Source organism: Nerophis lumbriciformis, linkage group LG04 (assembly GCF_033978685.3).
Source record: "Nerophis lumbriciformis linkage group LG04, RoL_Nlum_v2.1, whole genome shotgun sequence".
Lineage (NCBI taxonomy): Eukaryota > Metazoa > Chordata > Actinopteri > Syngnathiformes > Syngnathidae > Nerophis > Nerophis lumbriciformis.
The window spans coordinates 57505001-57529034 of NC_084551.2; the positions used below are offsets into that span (position 1 = coordinate 57505001).

At 35.0% G+C, this 24034-nt stretch overlaps 1 protein-coding gene across 2 annotated transcripts in view; it reads right to left on the reverse strand.

The window, feature by feature from the left end:
* pklr (pyruvate kinase L/R) overlaps window positions 1-19785 on the reverse strand; it is a 28972-nt gene extending 9187 nt beyond the window's left edge. Inside the window, exons 1-6 of one of the 2 annotated variants that reach the window (XM_061958185.2) lie at window positions 19608-19785; window positions 10479-10643; window positions 5245-5336; window positions 5046-5177; window positions 3019-3205; window positions 2682-2955 (exon numbers count right to left, since the gene is read on the reverse strand). In XM_061958185.2, the coding sequence (XP_061814169.2) occupies window positions 2682-2955; window positions 3019-3205; window positions 5046-5177; window positions 5245-5336; window positions 10479-10643; window positions 19608-19743 (986 nt within the window). In that variant the 5' untranslated portion in view covers window positions 19744-19785. Of the gene's footprint in view, window positions 1-2681; window positions 2956-3018; window positions 3206-5045; window positions 5178-5244; window positions 5337-10478; window positions 10644-15249; window positions 15321-19607 lie in introns of those variants that run through there. The other variant, XM_061958192.2, reaches the window with a different exon arrangement.
* Window positions 19786-24034: the final 4249 nt, after the last annotated feature.

Sequence of the window (24034 nt, forward strand, 5' to 3'; positions counted from 1 at the left end):
TTACAGATGACAATAACTCAATATTTATTATTAAAGATGACAATAAATAATTATTTACTATTACAGATGACAATAAATCAGTATTTATTATTAAAGATGACAATAAATAATTATTTATTATTAAAGATGACAATTCATCATTATTTATTAAAGATGACAATAAATCATTATTTATTATTAAAGATGACAATACATCAATATTATTAAAGATGACAATAAATCATTTATTATTAAAGATAACACATCATTATTTATTATTAAAGATGATGACAATACATCATTATTTATTATTACAGATGACAATAAATCATTATTTATTATTAAAGATGACAATAAATCATTATTTATTATTAAAGATAACAATAAATCATTATTTATTATTAAAAATGACAATAAATAACTATTATTAAATATGACGACAATACATCATAATTATTCAATAACAATACATAATTATTTATTATTACAGATGACGACAATACATAATTATTTATTATTACAGATGACAATAAATCATTACTTATTATTAAAGATGACAATAAATAATTATTTATTATTAAAGATGACAATTCATCATTATTTATTATTAAAGATGACAATAAATCATTATTTATTATTAAAGATGAAATAAATCATTATTATTAAAGATGACAATAAATCATTTATTATTAAAGATAACAATACATCATTATTTATTTTTAAAGATGATGACAATACATCATTATTTATTATTACAGATGACAATAAATCATTATTTATTATTAAAGATGACAATACATCATTATTTATTATTAAAGATAACAATAAATCATTATTTTTTATTAAAGATGACAATAAATAACTATTTATTATTAAAGATGATGACAATACATCATTATTTATTATTAAATAACAATACACCATTATTTATTATTACAGATGACGACAATACATCAATATTTATTATTACAGATGACAATAAATCATTATTTATTATTAAAGATGACAATAAATCATTATTTATCATTCAAGATTACAATAAATCATTATTTATTTTTAAAGATGACAATAAATAACTATTTATTATTAAAGATGACAATGCATCATTATTTATTATTACATAACAATACATCATTATTTATTATTAAATATAACAATACACCATTATTTATTATTACAGATGACAATAAATCATTATTTGTTATTAAAGATGACAATACATCATTATTTATTATCAAATATGACAATAAATCAGTATTTTTTATGAAAGATGACAATACATCATTATTATTAAAGATGACTATAAATCAGTATTTATTATTAAAGATTACAATACATAATTATTTGTTATTAAAGATGACAATACATCATTGTGTTATTAAAGATGACAATACATCATTATTTATTATTAAATATGACAATAAATCAGTATTTATTATTAAAGATGACAATGCATCATTATTTATTATTAAATATGACAATAAATCAGTATGTCTTATTAAAGATGACAATAGATCAGTATTTATTATTAAATATGACAAATCAGTATTTATTATTAAAGATGACAATACATAATGATTTATTATTAAAGATGACATTAAATCATTATATATTATTAAAGATGACAATAAATCATTATTTATTATTAAAGATGACAATACATCATTATTTATTGTTAAATATGATGATAAATCAGTATTATTAAAGATGACAATACATCATTATTTATTATTAAAGTTTCTCCAGGATGTCACTTTTTTTTAATTTTGTCTCTCATTCACAACAACACATCTTTTTTGTTAATAATATCACAATATTAATAATTTTATTATAATATACATGAATAATACTAAATATAATTATATCATATTATCAATACAACAAATAATTAGGCTGTCATAATATTAATAATAACATTTATATCAAAATATTACTAACAATAATTGTATTATAATAATACTGATAATGATTATATCATACTATCAATAATAATAATTATTATATAATAATAATAATAATTATTATTATTATATCATAATATCAATAATAATTATATCAAAATATGTATAATATCACAATATTATAAATAATAACATTATATTAATTAAAAAGTTAAAGTACCAATGATTGTCACGCACACACTAGGTGTGGTGAAATTTGTCCTCTGCATTTGACCCATCATAGTAATGATTATATAATAATATTATTAGTAATTATATCATAATATATAATATTATATCATAATATATAATATGAATATGAATAATATTATTAAATCATAATCTGAATAATAATGTATTATAGTATTAATAATAATTATATCATAATATGAATAATAATAATAATTATAAGCATAATAATATTTATATCAAAACCACCTGGCCATGCCTACTCAAAGGTCATAGGTCAGACCCCTCCTACCACACCTACTCAAAGGTCATAGGTCAGACCCCTCCAACCACACCTACTCAAAGGTCATAGGTCAGACCCCTCCAACCACACCTACTCAATGGTCATAGGTCAGAAGCCCTCCAACCATACCTACTCAAAGGTCATAGGTCAGAAGCCCTCCAACCACACCTACTCAAAGGTCATAGGTCAGACCCCTCCAACCACACCTACTCAAAGGTCATAGGTCAGACCCCTCCAACCACACCTACTCAAAGGTCATAGGTCAAAAGCCATCCAAGTCTTGGACCTACTTGTTGACCCCTTGCCGGCTCTCCACCTTGCTGATGACCTTGATCTCCCTCCCGTGCGCCCCCAGGGCCCGCCTCACGTCCCTGACGTCCTGGGCGGAGCGGATGAAGCTGGCGAAGACCATGTCCACACCCTGGGCCACGCCCAGCCTCAGGTCGGCCTCGTCTCGCTGGCTGATGGCCTGCAGGCCCACCAGGTCGCAGCCGGGCAGGTTGACCCCTTTGCGGCTGCCCAGCACACAGTCGGCCTCCACCACCGCCTCCACCCAGTCCGGACCTGCCGAGACCGAGACTTGGATTGGATCTCGCCGGCTCACTTTGGGATCGCCGCGTGTCTGACCTGTTTCCAGAACTTTGAGTCCGATGAGGCCGTCGTCGATGTAGATCTTGCTGTCTGCTTTCAGGACCCGAGGCAGGCTGGGATAGTCCACCCAGATGGTCTTCCCGTCTGTGCAGTCCTTGGCACACTCTGCAGTCACCACCCGGACCTGGCTGCCCTTTTGCAGCTGTACCTCCTCCTCCACTTTCTACACACACACACACACACCCCAACTTAATATATACTGGGAACAACACTTTTTTCCTACACTTTGATCCCTGCGGCATATAAAACGGTGCAGCCAATTTTTGTAGTCTGGAAAATACGGTAATTTTCCACCAAGTGGAGGGTGAAACATGTTATTTTGCAGACTAACATTTACCACATTGTTTCAGTTGGAAACAATTAAGGTTTGTAAATAAACATTTACTAAATATTTCTGTGTAAATAAATCATTTCACAACGTACATATCTGCGACTTATAGTTCGGTGCGGCTAATATATGGAAATTTATAAATTTATTCATTTATGACGTTTTCGGATTTTTGGAATCATTTAAGAAGTGTTCGTATTTGGGATCATTTAAGTTGTTTTTGGATACTTGGGAACATCTAAGGAGTTTTTGGTTTTGAGCATCATTTAAGGAGTTTTGGGATCTTTGGGATCATTTAAGGCGTTTTCGGATTTTTGGGATCATTTAAAGATTTTTTTTAACTTGGGGATCATTTAATGATTTTGGGGGGGTTTGGGGATCATTTAAGAAGTTTTCGGATTTGGTGTTAATTTATGGCGTTTTCAGATTTTTGGGATCGTTTAAGTGTGTTTTGGATCTTTGGGATCATTCATGGAGTTTTCGTGTTTGGGGATCATTTATGACGTTTTCGGATTTTTGGGTTAATTTAGGATCTTTCTGATTTTGGGAATATTTATGGAGTTTTTGGTTTTGAGCATCATTTAAGGAGTTTTCTGATCTGGGGATCATTTAAGGAAATTTCGGATTTTTGGGATCATTTAAAGATTTTTTGGACTTGGGAATTATTTAAGGAGTTTTCTGTTTTGGGGATCATTTAAGGATTTTTGGGATCATTTAAGAAGTTTACGGGTTTGGGGATAATTTAAGGAGTTTACAGATTTGGGGATCATTTAGTGATTTTGGGGGGATTTGTGGATCATTTAAGTGTTTTTTGGATCTTTGGAATCATTTTTGACGTTTTTGGATTTTTGGGGTCATTTAAGGATCTTTCTGATTTTGGGAATATTTATGGAGTTTTTGGTTTTGAGCATTATTTAAAGGAGTTTTCTGGCCTGGGGATCATTTAAGGAGTTTTGGGATTTTTGGGATCATTTAAGGAAATTTTGGACTTTAAGGAGTTTTCGAACTTGGGGATCATTTAATGATTTTGGGGGTTTTTGGCGATCATTTAAGGAGTTTTCGGATGTGTGGATAGTTTATGGCGTTTTCGGATTTTTGGGAACATTGAAGGAGTTTTCGGAATAATGTAAAGAGTTTCTCTTATTTTGGGTTCATTGAAGGAGTTTTTGGACTTGGGGTTCATTTAGGAATTTTCTGATTTCAGGATCATTTGAGGAGTTTTCTGATCTGGGGATCATTTAAGGAGTTTTCGGACTTGGGAATTATTTAAGGAGTTGTTTGTATATTGGGAACATTTAAGCAGTTTTCGAATTTTGGGATCATTTAAGAAGTTTTCAGCTTTGAGGATCATTTAAGGAGTTTTTGTTTTTTCGGACCATTTAAGGAGTTTTCTGATTTGGGGATCATTTAAGGCATTTTTGGATTTTTGGGATCATTTAAGGAGTTTTCGGACTTTTGAGGGGCTTTGAGAAAGTCTTTTCGTCCTGGTGATCTTGTCAGGACTGGGAGGTAAAACAGAATCTGCACCACAGGGTGCTGCCATCAGGTTGAGAAGTCTCCATGGCGATGGAACTAAGACAGGAAAGGAGTTCCCACAGCTCACAGTGCTGGACTAAAGTAGGCAAGGTGCGACAACAACACAAGAGAACAGCATGACAGAAAATACTGTCCTTACCCCGTTGACTAGTCCAGTACGGATCTCCGGTCCCTTCGTGTCCAAGGCGATGGCCACCGGTCGGTAGTACAAGGGGTCAGAGGTTACGGTCTCCACGGCCTGGCGGATGTTTTTGATGGTTTCCACGTGGTACTGGCGGACGAGCGGGAAGTTCCGTCAGCTGAAAGGTGCAGACGTCAGGAGGACCATGGACACGCACCTCGTGTGAGCCGTGAGAGAAGTTCAGCCTTGCGATGTTCATTCCGGCTTTGATCATCTCCTGCAGCTTGGGAACGGAGCGGGAAGCAGGACCTCCAAGGAAGAGAGACCGCATGTTGACTCCCAGAGTCCAAATATTCTGGCGGTCCTAAACTAAGTGCCAAGGGTTCATGGGAGACCCACAGACCTCACAAGTTTCATAAGGACCACGGACCTGAGGGGTAACTGATAGTAGAACTGCTGCCACCATCTTGTGAGGAATTCAGGTTAATGACCATCAATTCCACTTTGAAGTCAATTTTTATATACAGTGGTGGTCAAAAGTTTATGTACACTTGTAAAGAACATCATGTCATTGCGGTCTTGACTTTACTTTATGTCTTATTTTTTTGTGATAGAGTGATTGGAGCACATATTGTATAAATATATATACATACGTACACATATATATAGTCAAGGTTTCTGTGGTTATCCGTTATACAGTGTATATATATATATATATATATATATATATATATATACCAGTGACGTGCAGTCAGGTGAGGGGGGGCCTCACGTGCCATCATGGAAGAAAAAAAAATGGAAAAAGAAAAAATATAATTAAATTCTTATATGTATCCAGTGATTATACTATAAAGTTATTTTCCATTTAACTTCACCAGTTTTAGATTATTTTTATTCAAAATCGCTGAATTTTCACATTTGCCGTTCAAATACTGAGAAGAGACTTGCGGTGAACAGCAGCCAGTTGAGCCTCACCATGGATTGCGCAATGACTGGGCTAACTGCTGGCCTGCTGTGCAGTGAGACCGTATTGCTATATGAATTATATTATACATTTCCATAGTTTAGTTAGCTGAGGTATATAATGTACAGTGTATTTTGTCAACAACTGTATGTGTGTAACGTATTTCTTGTGCTGAGCAATCATAAAACTGCTGCGAAGACGTACTGGCTGAGGCTCGCAGTAATCTCGCCTCCTGGTGGTAGAGGGCGCTAGTGAACCCAGAGATCATTCTCGCGACTACTCGGCTGCAGAAGAAGTGACAACAAGCAGCAACAGTTAGCAGCGATCGTTTATTTTTTCCTCTTGCCTGGACTTTTAACATGGAGGATTACATATCTAAAGTAAAACAGTTTTCTAAACTGGACTTTCAATGGAAGCAGGAGGTAATAATTAAAGGAAGATCTCCATCGAGACAGAGAGACTTTTAAAACTGAAGAAAGATAAGAAAGACTTCTATAAACAAGTTATCGATGCTTTTGTTCAGAAGGAGCTGCGCATGGACTTCATTTATGAGTAAAGGTAAGACCATAATAACGTTTTTTTTTTTAATTAAATGTGCTTTTTTGTGTGCTACAGTTTGTATGTGTAAAGTGAAAGTTAAGTTAAAGTAGCAATGATTGTCCCACACACACTAGGTGTGGTGAAATTTGTCCTCTGCATTTGACCCATCCCCTTGGTCACGCCCTGGGAGGTGAGGGGAGCAGTGGGCAGCAGCGGGATTCATTTTTGGTGATTTAACCCCCAATTCCAAGCCTTGATGCTGAGTGCCAAGCAGGGAAGAATGCTGGTATGAGCTTTTAAACATAACCCGTTAACTGCTGCCAATCAAATGGTGAATAAGATACTCTTTAGGGTTCATATGTTTGTAAATCTGACTGTGATGTAGTCAGTGCCTCACCAGTCATCAACCTCACCGCACTGATATATATATATATATATATATATATATATATACATATATATATATACATATATATATATATATATATATATATATACATATATACATATATATATATATATACATATATATATATATATACATATATATATATATATACATATATATATATATATATATATATATATATATATATATATATATATATATATATATATATATATATATATATATATATATATATATATATGTATATATACCTGTATATACTTCCACGCCAAAAAGCACTTCCCTCATCTTGCAAAAAAGCATTTTCACAAGTCAGCACAACACTGGAATCTACACTAAGTACTACCCTCTACACTAAGTACTACCCTCTACAATAAGTACTACCCCCTACGCTAAGTACTACCCTCTACACTAAGTACTACCCTTTACACTAAGTACTACCCTTTACACTAAGTACTACCCTTTACACTAAGTACTACCCTCTACGCTAAGTACTACCCTCTACACTAAGTACTACCCTCTACAATAAGTACTACCCCCTACGCTAAGTACTACCCTCTACACTAAGTACTACCCTTTACACTAAGTACTACCCTTTACACTAAGTACTACCCTCTACGCTAAGTACTACCCTCTACACTAAGTACTACCCTCTACACTAAGTACTACCCTCTACACTAAGTACTACCCCTTACGCTAAGTACTACCCCTTACGCTAAGTACTACCCCTTACGCTAAGTACTACCCTCTATGCTAAGTACTACCCTCTATGCTAAGTACTACCCTCTACGCTAAGTACTACCCTCTACACTAAGTACTACCCTCTACACTAAGTACTACCCCCTACGCTAAGTACTAACCTCTATGCTAAGTACTACCCTCTACACTAAGTACCAGAGGTGTGGACTCGAGTCACATGACTTGGACTCGAGTCAGACTCGAGTCATGAATTTGATGACTTTAGACTCGACTTGACAAAATGTAAAAAGACTTTCAACTCGACTTAGACTTTAACATCAATGACTTGTGACTTCACTTGGACTTGAGCCTTTTGAATTGACATGACTTGACATGACTTGCTACTTTCCCCAAAACCCAAAGATGAAAAAGTTATTCGGGAGCGCTCCGTATTTTTCATTGTGTACTTGTCTATCAGCGTTGCGTGTGTCAGCTGGTGTGGTCTCAGTACAACAGCCAATCAAATTAGATCTACTTTGTTTTCATCACACAGCATTCATCCAATCAAATTGCAGGACAACCAACGAAGAAGACATGTCCAAACCACACGCCAGTGAACAAAAAATGATACCTAAAATAATTTTGTTTGGGTATAAAAATTACGAGGTGGTCAACACAAAACGGTTTGCAGTATGCAACACATGCGGTTCGAAAATTACTGATGGAGAGGCAACAACTTCCAACTTCGTCCGGCATTTGAAGTTGCACAAAGAAGGGTAAGTTTTGAATGTAAGATAACGTTTATTGGCTAAGTAACGTGACTTTTATTTGCTGTGTAGTTAAATCAGTGAGGCTGTAAACTCACTGCTAACGTTATAACGTTATTGCAAACACGGGAATCTGTTGCAGTTCACTACCTCATTCATACTTTTTGTTCAGTGATTTTTTTTAAGCAGGGTTACGTTAGTCAATATATCACACGTAACGTTAGACGGCGGTCAGCAGCACCGCATATTTTAGCCACCTAAAAAAAGACAAAAATAGTAAAATAAAGGTAAAATAAATACTACGCCCCCATCGTGCACAAATGACTGACAGACTCTTGGCTAATTTGGTCTTTTGCAAATGCAATGCAGCATAGGGCCCTGACATATAAAAAGTACAACTTTTTTGTTATGTTCACGTATATGTCATGTTTTTTCAATGTTAACACTTTTGTACAAATAAGTACATTTGCACTTTATTTTTTAATGTGTTTGTTCTGTAAAGGAATGAGTTAATGTTTAAAATGACTGGTTAATAGTGCTATTATAAAGTGCAATGTCAGCACAATTTTCTTTCCAGCAATTTAAAATGCACTTGTTTTAATAAATAAATACAGCGTTTGAAAAGCATACACAATCTGTGTTAATATATTAGTCTGTGGTTAAAAGGACTTGAAAGGACTCGAAACTCAAAATGCAGGACTTAGGACTTGACTTGAGACTTTCCAGTCTTGACTTTGGACTTGACTCGGGGCTTGCCTGTCTTGACTCGGGACTTGACTCGGACTTGAGGGCAAAGACTTGAGACTTACTTGTGACTTGCAAAACAATGACTTGGTCCCACCTCTGCTAAGTACTACCCTCTACACTAAGTACTACCCTCTACGCTAAGCACTACCCTCTACACTAAGTACTACCCTCTACACTAAGTACAACTCTCTACACTAAGTACAACTCTCTACGCTAAGTACTACCATCTACACCAAGTACTACCCTTTACACTAAGTACTACCCTCTACACTAAGTACTACCCTCTGTTTGGCTGAGCCTGGAGTAGCATTACTAACATTAGCATGCTAACTTTTTTAGCCAGAGGCGCCTCAGACTCCTGTAACTTGCTACCTGATGCATGCTAACGCTACCGTTCCAAGGATGCTAACAATGTGTTCACTTTTGCAGGCCAACACTTCAGAGTCAAACTACCAATTAGTAGCGGTCACATGCTAACTGTTAGCACATACTTGCCAACCCTCCCAGATTTTCCGGGAGACTCCCGAAATTCAGCAACTCTCCCTTAAACCTCCCGGGACAAATTTTCTCCCGAAAATCTCCCGAAATTCAGGGACCTGAGTCCGCTAACCCACAATATAACCAGCATACCTGCCCAATCACGTTATAAGTGTAGAATGATGGAGGGCGAGTTCTTGGTTTCTTATGTGGGTTTATTGTTAGGCAGTTTCATTAATGTCCTCCCAGCGCGGTAACAACACACAACAACAGCAGTCACGTTTTCGTCTACCGTAAAGCAGTTCGTCTGCCGTAAACAGCAATGTTGTGACACTCTTAAACAGGACAATACTGCCATCTAGTGCATTTGATGAAAGCACTTTTGCGCGTGCCACACAGCAATGCATCATCAGAGAGGGTGTTCAGCATGCTTAGAAAAATAGTGACAGAGAATAGAACAAGGATGGACAATTCAACCCTTAACTCAACAATGAGTAGATGAGTGTTATGTGTGTGTATATGTGTAAATAAATGAACACTGAAATTCAAGTATTTATTTTATATATATATATATATATATATATATATGAGAAATACTTGACTTGGTGAATTCTAGTTGTAAATATACTCCTCCCCTTTTAGCCACGCCCCCAACCACGCCCCTCCCCCCACCTCCCGAAATCGGAGGTCTCAAGGTTGGCAAGTATGTGTTAGCATGACAATACTAACTTGTTCATCTCATTTTGCAGCCAAACACCTGAGAGTGTCTAGTGTGGACAAGCCTGATGATGGAATGTAACTATGAGGACCAGTTGTCATTTTAGGAGCATGAAGATATATTTCCATGACTAATGACGTGTCCTCCTCACCGATGGTGCAGATGATGCTGGTGTTGCGGGCGGTGATGGGCTCCTGGTTGATGTCCAGCAGACACAGGTGCTCCAGGAAGGTGTCGGCCATGCTGGCGTCCAGCTGCTGGTGCTGGATGAAGGAGTCTGGCAGCGTCATGGCCTCTGAGTAACGTCTGATGCGAGCTGAGGGCGAGAGGGAGAACGCGGAAACACGCTCGCTTTGAACTTTGAACTGTTTGTCTTTCAGTCTGTGTGTGTGTGTGTGTGTGTGTGTGTGTGTGTTCTTGTGTTTCTAGCCTTCTTGAGACATGAAGAAGGAAAAGTATCTTCCATATTGTCATGTCTGTGTAATCATGATTTGTCATAGTCATGTTTTGTTTAGTTATTGGACTCTTTAGTTTCTGGCTTCTCACTCCCTTGTCTTGTTTCCATGATTACCCATTAGTTTCACCTGTTCCACGTTTGGACTCATTGTGCACTCTTGTTTGTCACCATAGCAACCCATTAGTTTTCACCTGTCACGTCACGCACCTGTTTCACGTTTTGAGTCACGCACCTGTTTTCGTTAATCATGTCTGTAGTATTTAAATTCATTGTTTTTCAGTTTGTCTTGCTGGTGACACCCCCACATTTATGCTCTGCACATTTCTGACTCTTTTTTCATGTCCATCGTTCACGCTGCTCCTTTTTGTCCATGCCAAGTAAGTTTTGTTTATTATTGCCACAGTTAGTGTTTTTTGTTGTTCATAGTTTTTGCCTTTGTGCAAGTGTTTGGTTTCATAGTTTGTTCTCCGCCATTGTGCGCGCCTTTTGTTTACTTCCTTGTTTTGTATTTATAGTGTTTAAATAAAAATGTACCTTCATTCCCGTCTCGCTCGAGCCAACTTTCCGTTGCATCCCGGAAAAGCAAACACCCAGGACCAAGTCATGACACATATGAGGAGGTGTGAACAAGTGATGACATAAATCACTAAAACATTGCATCTAATAGACAATGTCTCATTTGCACCCCTGCTGGTCAACATGAGGGTGGGCCCAAAAAGGAGGCATTTTTCTAATCGCTTTCAAAAGGGCTCCCCCTCTGGTCAACATATGAAATAACAAGTGTGTGTCAACGTTTGAAGTGCTCCCCCTCTGGTCAACATATGAAATAACAAGTGTGTGTCAACATTTGAAGTGCTCTCCCTCTGGTCAACATATGAAATAACAAGTGTGTGTCAACATTTGAAGTGCTCTCCCCCTCTGGTCAACATATGAAATAACAAGTGTGTGTCAACATTTGAAGTGCTCCCCCTCTGGTCAACATATGAAATAACAAGTGTGTGTAAGAAAAGTGTGTGGCCAAAATTAATAAAAATTACATTAAAATAAATATGTACATAGAGACATATGGTAATAACTTGAAGTAAACAATGAAGATTAAAAAACAATTACAAAAAAAAAGTATTTTTCTCACAATGTGTCAACTTTTTTCTTATAAAATAAAATTAAAAAAATTCTCATATTCTTTCTGTTTCTGTAATATTGCAATGTTTTCTCGTAAAATTATTACTTTTTTAATGTAAAATTATTACTTTTTAATGCAAAACGGTGACATTTGTCATATAAAATTCGGACTTTTATCACAATATTGCCAATTTGTTTGTTCTTGTAAAATAGTGACATTTGTTGAGTAAAATGATGACTTTTGTCATTTTGAAAAGTAAAATTCAGATTATTATTATTATAATATTGCCAACATTGTTAAGTTTACTTAAAAAATTGTGACTTTTGTTGAGTAAAATTACGACTCTTTTCATAAAATTGCCAAAATGTTAAGCTTTTCTTGTAAATTTGCGACTGTTATTGAGTAAAATTCCAACTTGTATCATAATATTGCACAAATGTTCAGTTTTTAATATAACATTTTGACTTGCGTTGAGTAAAATGAGGACTTTTATTATAATACTGCCAACATTCTAAGTTTTTCTTGTAAAATTCAAACTAATTTTTCACAACAAACTTGTTTATATTTGCATAGTATGTATATATTATTAATGTTGTAAATACACTTCTTTATATATCTAGAAAGGCTGGTCCTAAAGAGGTCATTTTAAATAACACATTAATTATTTTCCCTCGTAATTATTTATATTTATTAAAGATAAATTCAGTCATTATTTGGTTCAAACTGAGGAGTTACTAGAATGGATTACTTTTTAAAAGAACACTAAATATTGCACCACTACACAATCCTGTTACTATACTATTCAAAGTATGTACCGTACGAGTGTACTACTACACCACATTAAAAACATGTAAGAGTGTACTACTACACCACATTGGTGCAGCATTTACCTATACGGCCGATTCCAAACAACCTTCCCTAGTCATGGTGGGGGAAAAAAATGCAATACATAATAAAATAATAAATAATATTGTTCATAAATATTAATATTGTATTTTTAATTTTTATTTACGTATTATTTATTATAATTATCGTATTTTATAAATATATTTTCAAAATAATGAAAATATAAAAAATAAAAATCACACCCATTTAAATCCATTTCAATGCATGATGGGAAAACTGTACTTTGATATCATACAATATATTATTATACTATACTACTATTACTATGATAGTAATATAATATTGTTCTACAATACTATCATATAATATACCAATATACTATCAAACTACAATACTATCATACTGCTATAATATTATACCTAAATACTATTGTAGGAATATCCTACTACTACACTATCATGTAATATACTATTGTACTACTATAACGATACTAACAACCTACTCTCATACTACTACAATACTCTGCTCGAAACAGCATTTGTCACTAATATACTGTGTGTGTGTGTGTATATATATATATATATATATATATATATCCATTCATTTTCTACTGCTTATTCCCTTTGGGGTCGCGGGGGGTGCTGGAGCCTATCTCAGCTACAATCGGGCGGAAGGCGGTGTACACCCTGGACAAGATATATATATATATATACACACACACACACACACACACACACAGGTAAAAGCCAGTAAATTTGAATATTTTGAAAAACTTGATTTATTTCAGTAATTGCATTCAAAAGGTGTAACTTGTACATTATATTTATTCATTGCACACAGACTGATGCATTCAAATGTTTATTTCATTTAATTTTGATGATTTGAAGTGGCAACAAATGAAAATCCAAAATTCTGTGTGTCACAAAATTAGAATATTACTTAAGGCTAATACAAAAAAGGGATTTTTAGAAATGTTGGCCAACTGAAAAGTATGAAAATGAAAAATATGAGCATGTACAATACTCAATACTTGGTTGGAGCTCCTTTTGCCTCATTTACTGCGTTAATGCGGCGTGGCATGGAGTCGATGAGTTTCTGGCACTGCTCAGGTGTTATGAGAGCCCAGGTTGCTCTGATAGTGGCCTTCAACTCTTCTGCGTTTTTGGGTCTGGCATTCTGCATCTTCCTTTTCACAATACCCCACAGATTTTCTATGGGGCTAAGGTCAGGGGAATTGGCGGGCCAATTTAGAACAGAAATACCATGGTCCGTAAACCAGGCACGGGTAGATTTTGCGCTGTGTGCAGGCGCCAAGTCCTGTTGGAACTTGAAATCTCCATCTCCATAGAGCAGGTCAGCAGCAGGAAGCATGAAGTGCTCTAAAACTTGCTGGTAGACGGCTACGTTGACCCTGGATCTCAGGAAACAGAGTGGACCGACACCAGCAGATGACATGGCACCCCAAACCATCACTGATGGTGGAAACTTTACACTAGACTTCAGGCAACGTGGATCCTGTGCCTCTCCTGTCTTCCTCCAGACTCTGGGACCTCGATTTCCAAAGGAAATGCAAAATTTGCATGGTTGGGTGATGGTTTGGGGTGCCATGTCATCTGCTGGTGTCGGTCCACTCTGTTTCCTGAGATCCAGGGTCAACGCAGCCGTCTACCAGCAAGTTTTAGAGCACTTCATGCTTCCTGCTGCTGACCTGCTCTATGGAGATGGAGATTTCAAGTTCCAACAGGACTTGGCGCCTGCACACAGCGCAAAATCTACCCGTGCCTGGTTTACGGACCATGGTATTTCTGTTCTAAATTGGCCCGCCAACTCCCCTGACCTTAGCCCCATAGAAAATCTGTGGGGTATTGTGAAAAGGAAGATGCAGAATGCCAGACCCAAAAACGCAGAAGAGTTGAAGGCCACTATCAGAGCAACCTGGGCTCTCATAACACCTGAGCAGTGCCAGAAACTCATCGATTCCATGCCACGCCGCATTAACGCAGTAATTGAGGCAAATGGAGCTCCAACCAAGTATTGAGTATTGTACATGCTCATATTTTTCATTTTCATACTTTTCAGTTGGCCAACATTTCTAAAAATCCCTTTTTTGTATTAGCCTTAAGTAATATTCAAATTTTGTGACACACGGAATTTTGGATTTTCATTTGTTGCCACTTCAAATCATCAAAATTAAATGAAATAAACATTTGAATGCATCAGTCTGTGTGCAATGAATAAATATAATGTACAAGTTACATCTTTTGAATGCAATTACTGAAATAAATCAAGTTTTTCAAAATATTCTAATTTACTGGCTTTTACCTGTATATATGAGTGACAAATGCAATGATGGTCACAGTTTGACCTTGGAACGGATGAATTGTACCTCTAAAGGATGAAGGCGGGGCCAACAGCTCCCAGTGAACTCATCAGTGACTACATGAGGATGAATGGGTGAAAAAAGGACACAAAAAGGACACAAAAAGATCCACTCACCCATTTTGACAGCCACAAGATCAACACGCGTCTCCTCCGCCTTCCTGCTTGCTTTAGTCACGCAGGTCACATGACCACGCCTCGGCCCGCCCCCTCACCTCAACTTTTACCCTTTTGACCCGCACACACCTCACCCAGCAGTCATGTGACGGGTCATCAAGTTCACCACCAAGGTGTTCACGCACCAAAAGAATGACAACAACCTGATTACAACACGGTCTGGTTTTAGTAACTAGCCTTGTCTTAGTGGGTCTGCAATGATCCAGAGCCAAGAAAATGCACATTGCAAGACATTTCTTCATATGGCAGACATGCTAACAAGCATTCACATGTTAACTGTTAGCATGTTGAAAAATGAAAGAATGGTCAACACAGTCCACCATCTGAAGACCATGGTCAACACAGTCCACCATCTGAAGACCATAGTCAACACAGTCCACCATCTAAAGACCATGGGTCAACACAGTCCACCATCTAAAGACCATGGGTCAACACAGTCCACCATCTGAAGACTATGGTCAACACAGTCCACCATCTGAAGACCATGGTCAACACAGTCCACCATCTGAAGACCATGGGTCAACACAGTCCACCATCTGAAGACCATGGTCAACACAGTCCACCATCTAAAGACCATGGTCAACACAGTCCACCATCTGAAGACCATGGTCAACACAGTCCACCATCTGAAGACCATGGTCAACACAGTCCACCATCTGAAGACCATGGGTCAACACAGTCCACCATCTGAAGACCATGGGTCAACACAGTCCACCATCTGAAGACCATGGTCAACACAGTCCATCTGAAGACCATGGTCAACACAGTCCATCTGAAGACCATGGTCAACACAGTCCACCATCTGAAGACCATGGTCAACACAGTCCACCATCTGAAGACCGTGGGTCAACACAGTCCACCATCTGAAGACAATAGTCAACACAGTCCACCATCTAAAGACCATGGGTCAACACAGTCCACCATCTGAAGACCATGGTCAACACAGCCCACCATCTGAAGACCATGGTCAACACAGTCCACCATCTAAAGACCATGGGTCAACACAGTCCACCATCTGAAGACCATGGTCAACACAGTCCACCATCTGAAGACCATGGTCAACACAGTCCACCATCTGAAGACCATGGTCAACACAGTCCACCATCTAAAGACCATGGGTCAACACAGTCCACCATCTAAAGACCTTGAGTCAACACAGTCCACCATCTGAAGACCATGGGTCAACACAGTCCACCATCTGAAGACCATGGTCAACACAGTCCACCATCTAAAGACCATGGGTCAACACAGTCCACCATCTGAAGACCATGGGTCAACACAGTCCACCATCTGAAGACCATGGTCAACACAGTCCATCATCTGAAGACCATGGTCAACACAGTCCACCATCTGAAGACCATGGTCAACACAGTCCACCATCTAAAGACCATGGGTCAACACAGTCCATCATCTGAAGACCATAGTCAACACAGTCCACCATCTAAAGACCATGGGTCAACACAGTCCACCATCTGAAGACCATAGTCAACACAGTCCACCAGCTAAAGACCATGGGTCAACACAGTCCACCATCTGAAGACCATAGTCAACACAGTCCACCATCTAAAGACCATGGGTCAACACAGTCCACCATCGGAAGACCATAGTCAACACAGTCCACCATCTAAAGACCATGGGTCAACACAGTCCACCATCCGAAGACCATAGTCAACACAGTCCACCATCTGAAGACCATGGGTCAACACAGTCCACCATCTAAAGACCATGGGTCAACACAGTCCACCATCTGAAGACCATGGGTCAACACAGTCCACCATCTGAAGACCATAGTCAACACAGTCCACCATCTAAAGACCATGGGTCAACACAGTCCATCATCTGAAGACCATGGTCAACACAGTCCACCATCTGAAGACCATGGGTCAACACAGTCCACCATCTGAAGACCATGGGTCAACACAGTCCACCATCTGAAGACCATGGTCAACACAGCCCACCATCTGAAGACCATGGTCAACACAGTCCACCATCTGAAGACCATGGGTCAACACAGTCCACCATCTGAAGACCATGGTCAACACAGTCCACCATCTAAAGACCATGGTCAACACAGTCCACCATCTGAAGACCATGGTCAACACAGTCCACCATCTGAAGACCATGGTCAACACAGTCCACCATCTGAAGACCATGGGTCAACACAGTCCACCATCTGAAGACCATGGTCAACACAGTCCACCATCTAAAGACCATGGTCAACACAGTCCACCATCTGAAGACCATGGTCAACACAGCCCACCATCTGAAGACCATGGTCAACACAGTCCACCATCTGAAGACCATGGGTCAACACAGTCCACCATCTGAAGACCATGGTCAACACAGTCCACCATCTAAAGACCATGGTCAACACAGTCCACCATCTGAAGACCATGGTCAACACAGTCCACCATCTGAAGACCATGGTCAACACAGTCCACCATCTGAAGACCATGGGTCAACACAGTCCACCATCTGAAGACCATGGTCAACACAGTCCACCATCTAAAGACCATGGTCAACACAGTCCACCATCTGAAGACCATGGTCAACACAGTCCACCATGTGAAGACCATGGTCAACACAGTTTTCTTTGAAGAGTGGAAGTCTTTCAGCAGATGACAAAGAAGAGCTTCCAGAAGTGTTGATAAGACACATTAATGAGACATTGTTCTATAATTAGAGATAATTGCAGGATCCTTTAATAAAGGGAGGACAAAAGCAAACTGATGGAATGTTTTTGTTTTTAACTGACGGATTGAAAATAATTGAAAGTGTCTCTGCCATAAAATCAGCTTTCAAAATAAAGCTCAATCAAGTCAGGTGTGGTTTTTAGAGCAGCACAAGACAAGTAAGAGTAGCAGAATGAAAAGGATGTGAGATTTGTGATTACTCTGCAAGTGTTGGACTTTGACACACTTCTCCCTCACAAGTGCACAACTACTTGACTGAAGGCGTCACTTTTAGCGGCACAACAAACTGAACTCTGTACCTTTGCCAACGCAGCGCAAACATGCACGTACACACAGTGGTGTCACACACACAAGGGTCCCCTGCATAGGAAGCTTTTCACTGGGACCAACATTAGCAGACACAACTACAATATTCAATCCACTCCTTTCAGAGTAAAATAACATCAGGAGAATAAAGCCACAAAAACAAGTGGGAATTTACAAGAATAAAAGTCTAATATTGTGGAAGTAAAGTCGTAATATTTTGAAAATAAAGTCATGATTTTACAAGAATAAAAGTCTAATATTGTGGAAGTAAAGTCGTAATATTTTGAAAATAAAGTCATTATTTTACAAGAATAAAAGTCTAATATTGTGGAAGTAAAGTCGTAATATTTTGAAAATAAAGTCATGATTTTACAAGAATAAAAGTCTAATATTGTGGAAGTAAAGTCGCAATATTTTGAAAATAAAGTCATGATTTTACAAGATTAAAAGTCTAATACTGTGGAAGTAAATTTATATTTTGGAAATAAAGTCATGATTTTACAAGAATAAAAGTCAAATATTGTGGAAGTAAAATTGTAATATTTTTAAAATAAAATCATGATTTTACAAGAATAAAATGTAATATATTGTGGAAGTAATGTTGCAATATTTTGAAAGTCATGATTTTACAAGAATAAAAGTCTAATATTTAAGAAGTAAAGTTGTAATATTTTGTAAATAAAGTCATGATTTTACAAGAAAAAAGTCTAATATCATGGAAGTAAAGTTGTAATATTTTTTAAATAAAGTCATGATTTTACAAGAATAAAAGTCTAATATTGTGGAAGTAAAGTCATAATATTTTGAAAATAAAGTCATGATTTTACAAGAATAAAAGTCTAATATTGTGGAAGTAAAGTTGTAATATTTTGACAACAAAGTCATGATTTTACAAGATTAAAAATCTAATACTGTGGAAGTAAATTTATATTTTGAAAATAAAGTCATGATTTTACAATAATTATAGTCTAATATTGTGGAATTTATACTTTGAAAATAAAGTCATGATTTTACAAGAATAAAAGTCTAATATTGTGGAAATAAAGTTGTAATATTTTGAAAATAAAGTCATGATTTTACAAGAATAAAAGTCTAATATCGTGGAAGTAAAGTTGTAATATTTTTAGAATAAAGTCATGATGTTAAAAGAATAAAAGTCTAATATTGTGGAAGTAAAGTATTTTGAAAATACAGTCATTGTCAGGTAAAGGTGGTGCCAAACCCCAAGATGCAGAGATGGCAGGCTAGGTGCAGGAAAACATGATTTAATGTCCAAAAAAATGCAGGAAAAACACAAACCAGGAACTAGGAGACAGGAAACAGGATACCAGGAAAACGGGTGAACAGGAACCAGCAAACAGGAAACGAGGAACAAGAAGACAGCGAGCGGCAAACAGCTGTCAGCATACAGGATACAGCAAACAGCTATCAGCATACAGGATACAGCAAACAGCTATCAGCATACAGGATACAGCAAACAGCTATCAGCATACAGGATACAGCAAACAGCTATCAGCATACAGGATACAGCAAACAATACTCCAGCACTGACTGGAGGGCAAGGCAGGTCCAAATAGCAGTCGGCTGATTGACAGCAGGTGTGGCCAGGTGCCAATCAGCCACAGCTGAGGGGAAACAGCGCTCAGGGAGACAAGCAGGAAACTGAACCAAAATAAGAGCGCTGACAGGAAATAAAACAAACAGAGGAAAAACTAAAACATAACTAAACTGTCAGTGACAAGCCTGGCAGTCATGATTTTACAAGAATAAAAGTCTAATATTGTGGAAGTAAAATTGTAATATTTTGTAAATAAAGTCATGATTTTACAAGAATAAAAGTCTAATATTGTGGAAGTAAAAATTTAATATTTTGAAAATAAACTCATGATTTTACAAGAATAAAAGTCTAATATTGTGGAAGTAAAAATGTAATATTTTGAAAATAAAGTCATGATTTTACAAGAATAAAAGTCTAATATTGTGGAAGTAAAGTTGCAATATTTTGAAAATAAAGTCATGATTTTACAAGAATAAAAGTCTAATATTGTGGAAGTAAAAATGTAATATTTTGAAAATAAAGTCATGATTTTACGAGAATAAAAGTCTAATATTGCGGAAGTAAAGTTGTAATATTTTGAAAATAAAGTCATGATTTTACAAGAATAAAAGTCTAATATTGTGGAAGAAAAGTTGCAATATTTTGAAAATAAAGTCATGATTTAACAAGAATAAAAGTCTAATATTGTGGAATTAAAGTTGTAATATTTTGAAAATAAAGTCATGATTTTACAAGAATGAAAGTCTAATATTGTGGAAGTAAAGTTGTAATATTTTGAAAATAAAGTCATGATTTTACAAGAATAAAAGTCTAATATTGTGGAAGTAAAAATGCAATATTTTGAAAATAAAGTCATGATTTTACAAGAATAAAAGTCTAATATTGTGGATGTAAAGTTGTAATATTTTGTAAATAAAGTCATGATTTTACAAGAATAAAAGTCTAATATTGTGGAAGTAAAAATTTAATATTTTGAAAATAAAGTCATGGTTTTACAAGAATAAAAGTCTAATATTGTGGAAGTAAAAATGTAATATTTTGAAAATAAAGTCATGATTTTAGAAGAATAAAAGTCTAATATTGCGGAAATAAAGTAGTAATATTTTGAAAATAAAGTCATGATTTTACAAGAATAAAAGTCTAATATTGTGGAAGAAAAGTTGCAATATTTTGAAAATAAAGTCATGATTTAACAAGAATAAAAGTCTAATATTGTGGAATTAAAGTTGTAATATTTTGAAAATAAAGTCATGATTTTACAAGAATGAAAGTCTAATATTGTGGAAGTAAAGTTGTAATATTTTGAAAATAAAGTCATGATTTTACAAGAATAAAAGTCTAATATTGTGGAAGTAAAAATGTAATATTTTGAAAATAAAGTCATGATTTTACAAGAATAAAAGTCTAATATTGTGGATGTAAAGTTGTAATATTTTGTAAATAAAGTCATGATTTTACAAGAATAAAAGTCTAATATTGTGGATGTAAAAATGTAATATTTTGAAAATAAAGTCATGATTTTACAAGAATAAAAGTCTAATATTGTGGAAGTAAAAATGTAATATTTTGAAAATAAAGTCATGATTTTACAAGAATAAAAGTCTAATATTGTGGAAGTAAAGTTGCAATATTTTGAAAATAAAGTCATGATTTAACAAGAATAAAAGTCTAATATTGTGGAAGTAAAGTTGTAATATTTTGAAAATAAAGTCATGATTTTACAAGAATAAAAGTCTAATATTGTGGATGTAAAGTTGTAATATTTTGTAAATAAAGTCATGATTTTACAAGAATAAAAGTCTAATATTGTGGAAGTAAAAATTTAATATTTTGAAAATAAAGTCATGATTTTACAAGAATAAAAGTCTAATATTGTGGATGTAAAAATGTAATATTTTGAAAATAAAGTCATGATTTTACAAGAATAAAAGTCTAATATTGTGGAAGTAAAAATGTAATATTTTGAAAATAAAGTCATGATTTTACAAGAATAAAAGTCTAATATTGTGGAAGTAAAGTTGCAATATTTTGAAAATAAAGTCATGATTTAACAAGAATAAAAGTCTAATATTGTGGAATTAAAGTTGTAATATTTTGAAAATAAAGTCATGATTTTACAAGAATGAAAGTCTAATATTGTGGAAGTAAAGTTGTAATATTTTGAAAATAAAGTCATGATTTTACAAGAATAAAAGTCTAATATTGTGGAAGTAAAAATGTAATATTTTGAAAATAAAGTCATGATTTTACAAGAATAAAAGTCTAATATTGTGGAAGTAAAGTTGCAATATTTTGAAAATAAAGTCATGATTTTACAAGAATAAAAGTCTAATATTGTGGAAGTAAAAATGTAATATTTTGAAAATAAAGTCATGATTTTACAAGAATAAAAGTCTAATATTGCGGAAGTAAAGTTGTGATATTTTGAAAATAAAGTCATGATTTTACAAGAATAAAAGTCTAATATTGTGGAAGAAAAGTTGCAATATTTTGAAAATAAAGTCATGATTTAACAAGAATAAAAGTCTAATATTGTGGAATTAAAGTTGTAATATTTTGAAAATAAAGTCATGATTTTACAAGAATGAAAGTCTAATATTGTGGAAGTAAAGTTGTAATATTTTGAAAATAAAGTCATGATTTTACAAGAATAAAAGTCTAATATTGTGGAAGTAAAAATGCAATATTTTGAAAATAAAGTCATGATTTTACAAGAATAAAAGTCTAATATTGTGGATGTAAAGTTGTAATATTTTGTAAATAAAGTCATGATTTTACAAGAATAAAAGTCTAATATTGTGGAAGTAAAAATTTAATATTTTGAAAATAAAGTCATGGTTTTACAAGAATAAAAGTCTAATATTGTGGAAGTAAAAATGTAATATTTTGAAAATAAAGTCATGATTTTAGAAGAATAAAAGTCTAATATTGCGGAAATAAAGTAGTAATATTTTGAAAATAAAGTCATGATTTTACAAGAATAAAAGTCTAATATTGTGGAAGAAAAGTTGCAATATTTTGAAAATAAAGTCATGATTTAACAAGAATAAAAGTCTAATATTGTGGAATTAAAGTTGTAATATTTTGAAAATAAAGTCATGATTTTACAAGAATGAAAGTCTAATATTGTGGAAGTAAAGTTGTAATATTTTGAAAATAAAGTCATGATTTTACAAGAATAAAAGTCTAATATTGTGGAAGTAAAAATGTAATATTTTGAAAATAAAGTCATGATTTTACAAGAATAAAAGTCTAATATTGTGGATGTAAAGTTGTAATATTTTGTAAATAAAGTCATGATTTTACAAGAATAAAAGTCTAATATTGTGGATGTAAAAATGTAATATTTTGAAAATAAAGTCATGATTTTACAAGAATAAAAGTCTAATATTGTGGAAGTAAAAATGTAATATTTTGAAAATAAAGTCATGATTTTACAAGAATAAAAGTCTAATATTGTGGAAGTAAAGTTGCAATATTTTGAAAATAAAGTCATGATTTAACAAGAATAAAAGTCTAATATTGTGGAAGTAAAGTTGTAATATTTTGAAAATAAAGTCATGATTTTACAAGAATAAAAGTCTAATATTGTGGATGTAAAGTTGTAATATTTTGTAAATAAAGTCATGATTTTACAAGAATAAAAGTCTAATATTGTGGAAGTAAAAATTTAATATTTTGAAAATAAAGTCATGATTTTACAAGAATAAAAGTCTAATATTGTGGAAGTAAAGTTGCAATATTTTAGTCCTGCCTGGTTATTTTGTGTGGCCTACCACTTCATTTTAGGTGGCAGGTGTGCCACATTCTACCGGGCTGAAGGACGAGGTGGATGTGAGGGCGATCAAGGATGACGCAGGTGAAGATCGTTGAACAATGGAATGGAATTTCTGTTTAATAAAGAAATGTTGAGAAATCTACTGAATATTTATTTGGAGCTCTGAGACACAGGTGGTCTTAGATCTTAGATCTTAGTACGGAATGTAGGGCTGGCTTTCTGGAGACCAGCAGGTGCTCCTCGGTGGTCTATCAGGATGCTAAAACCCCCTCAGACTTGACAATGACATTTTTTATTCAAAGAAACAAAACACACCAAAGTCAAGGCTTGGGTCATTTCCAGGATGGTAGAAGACACCAGAGTGGTGACATCACACATGATGGTAGAAGA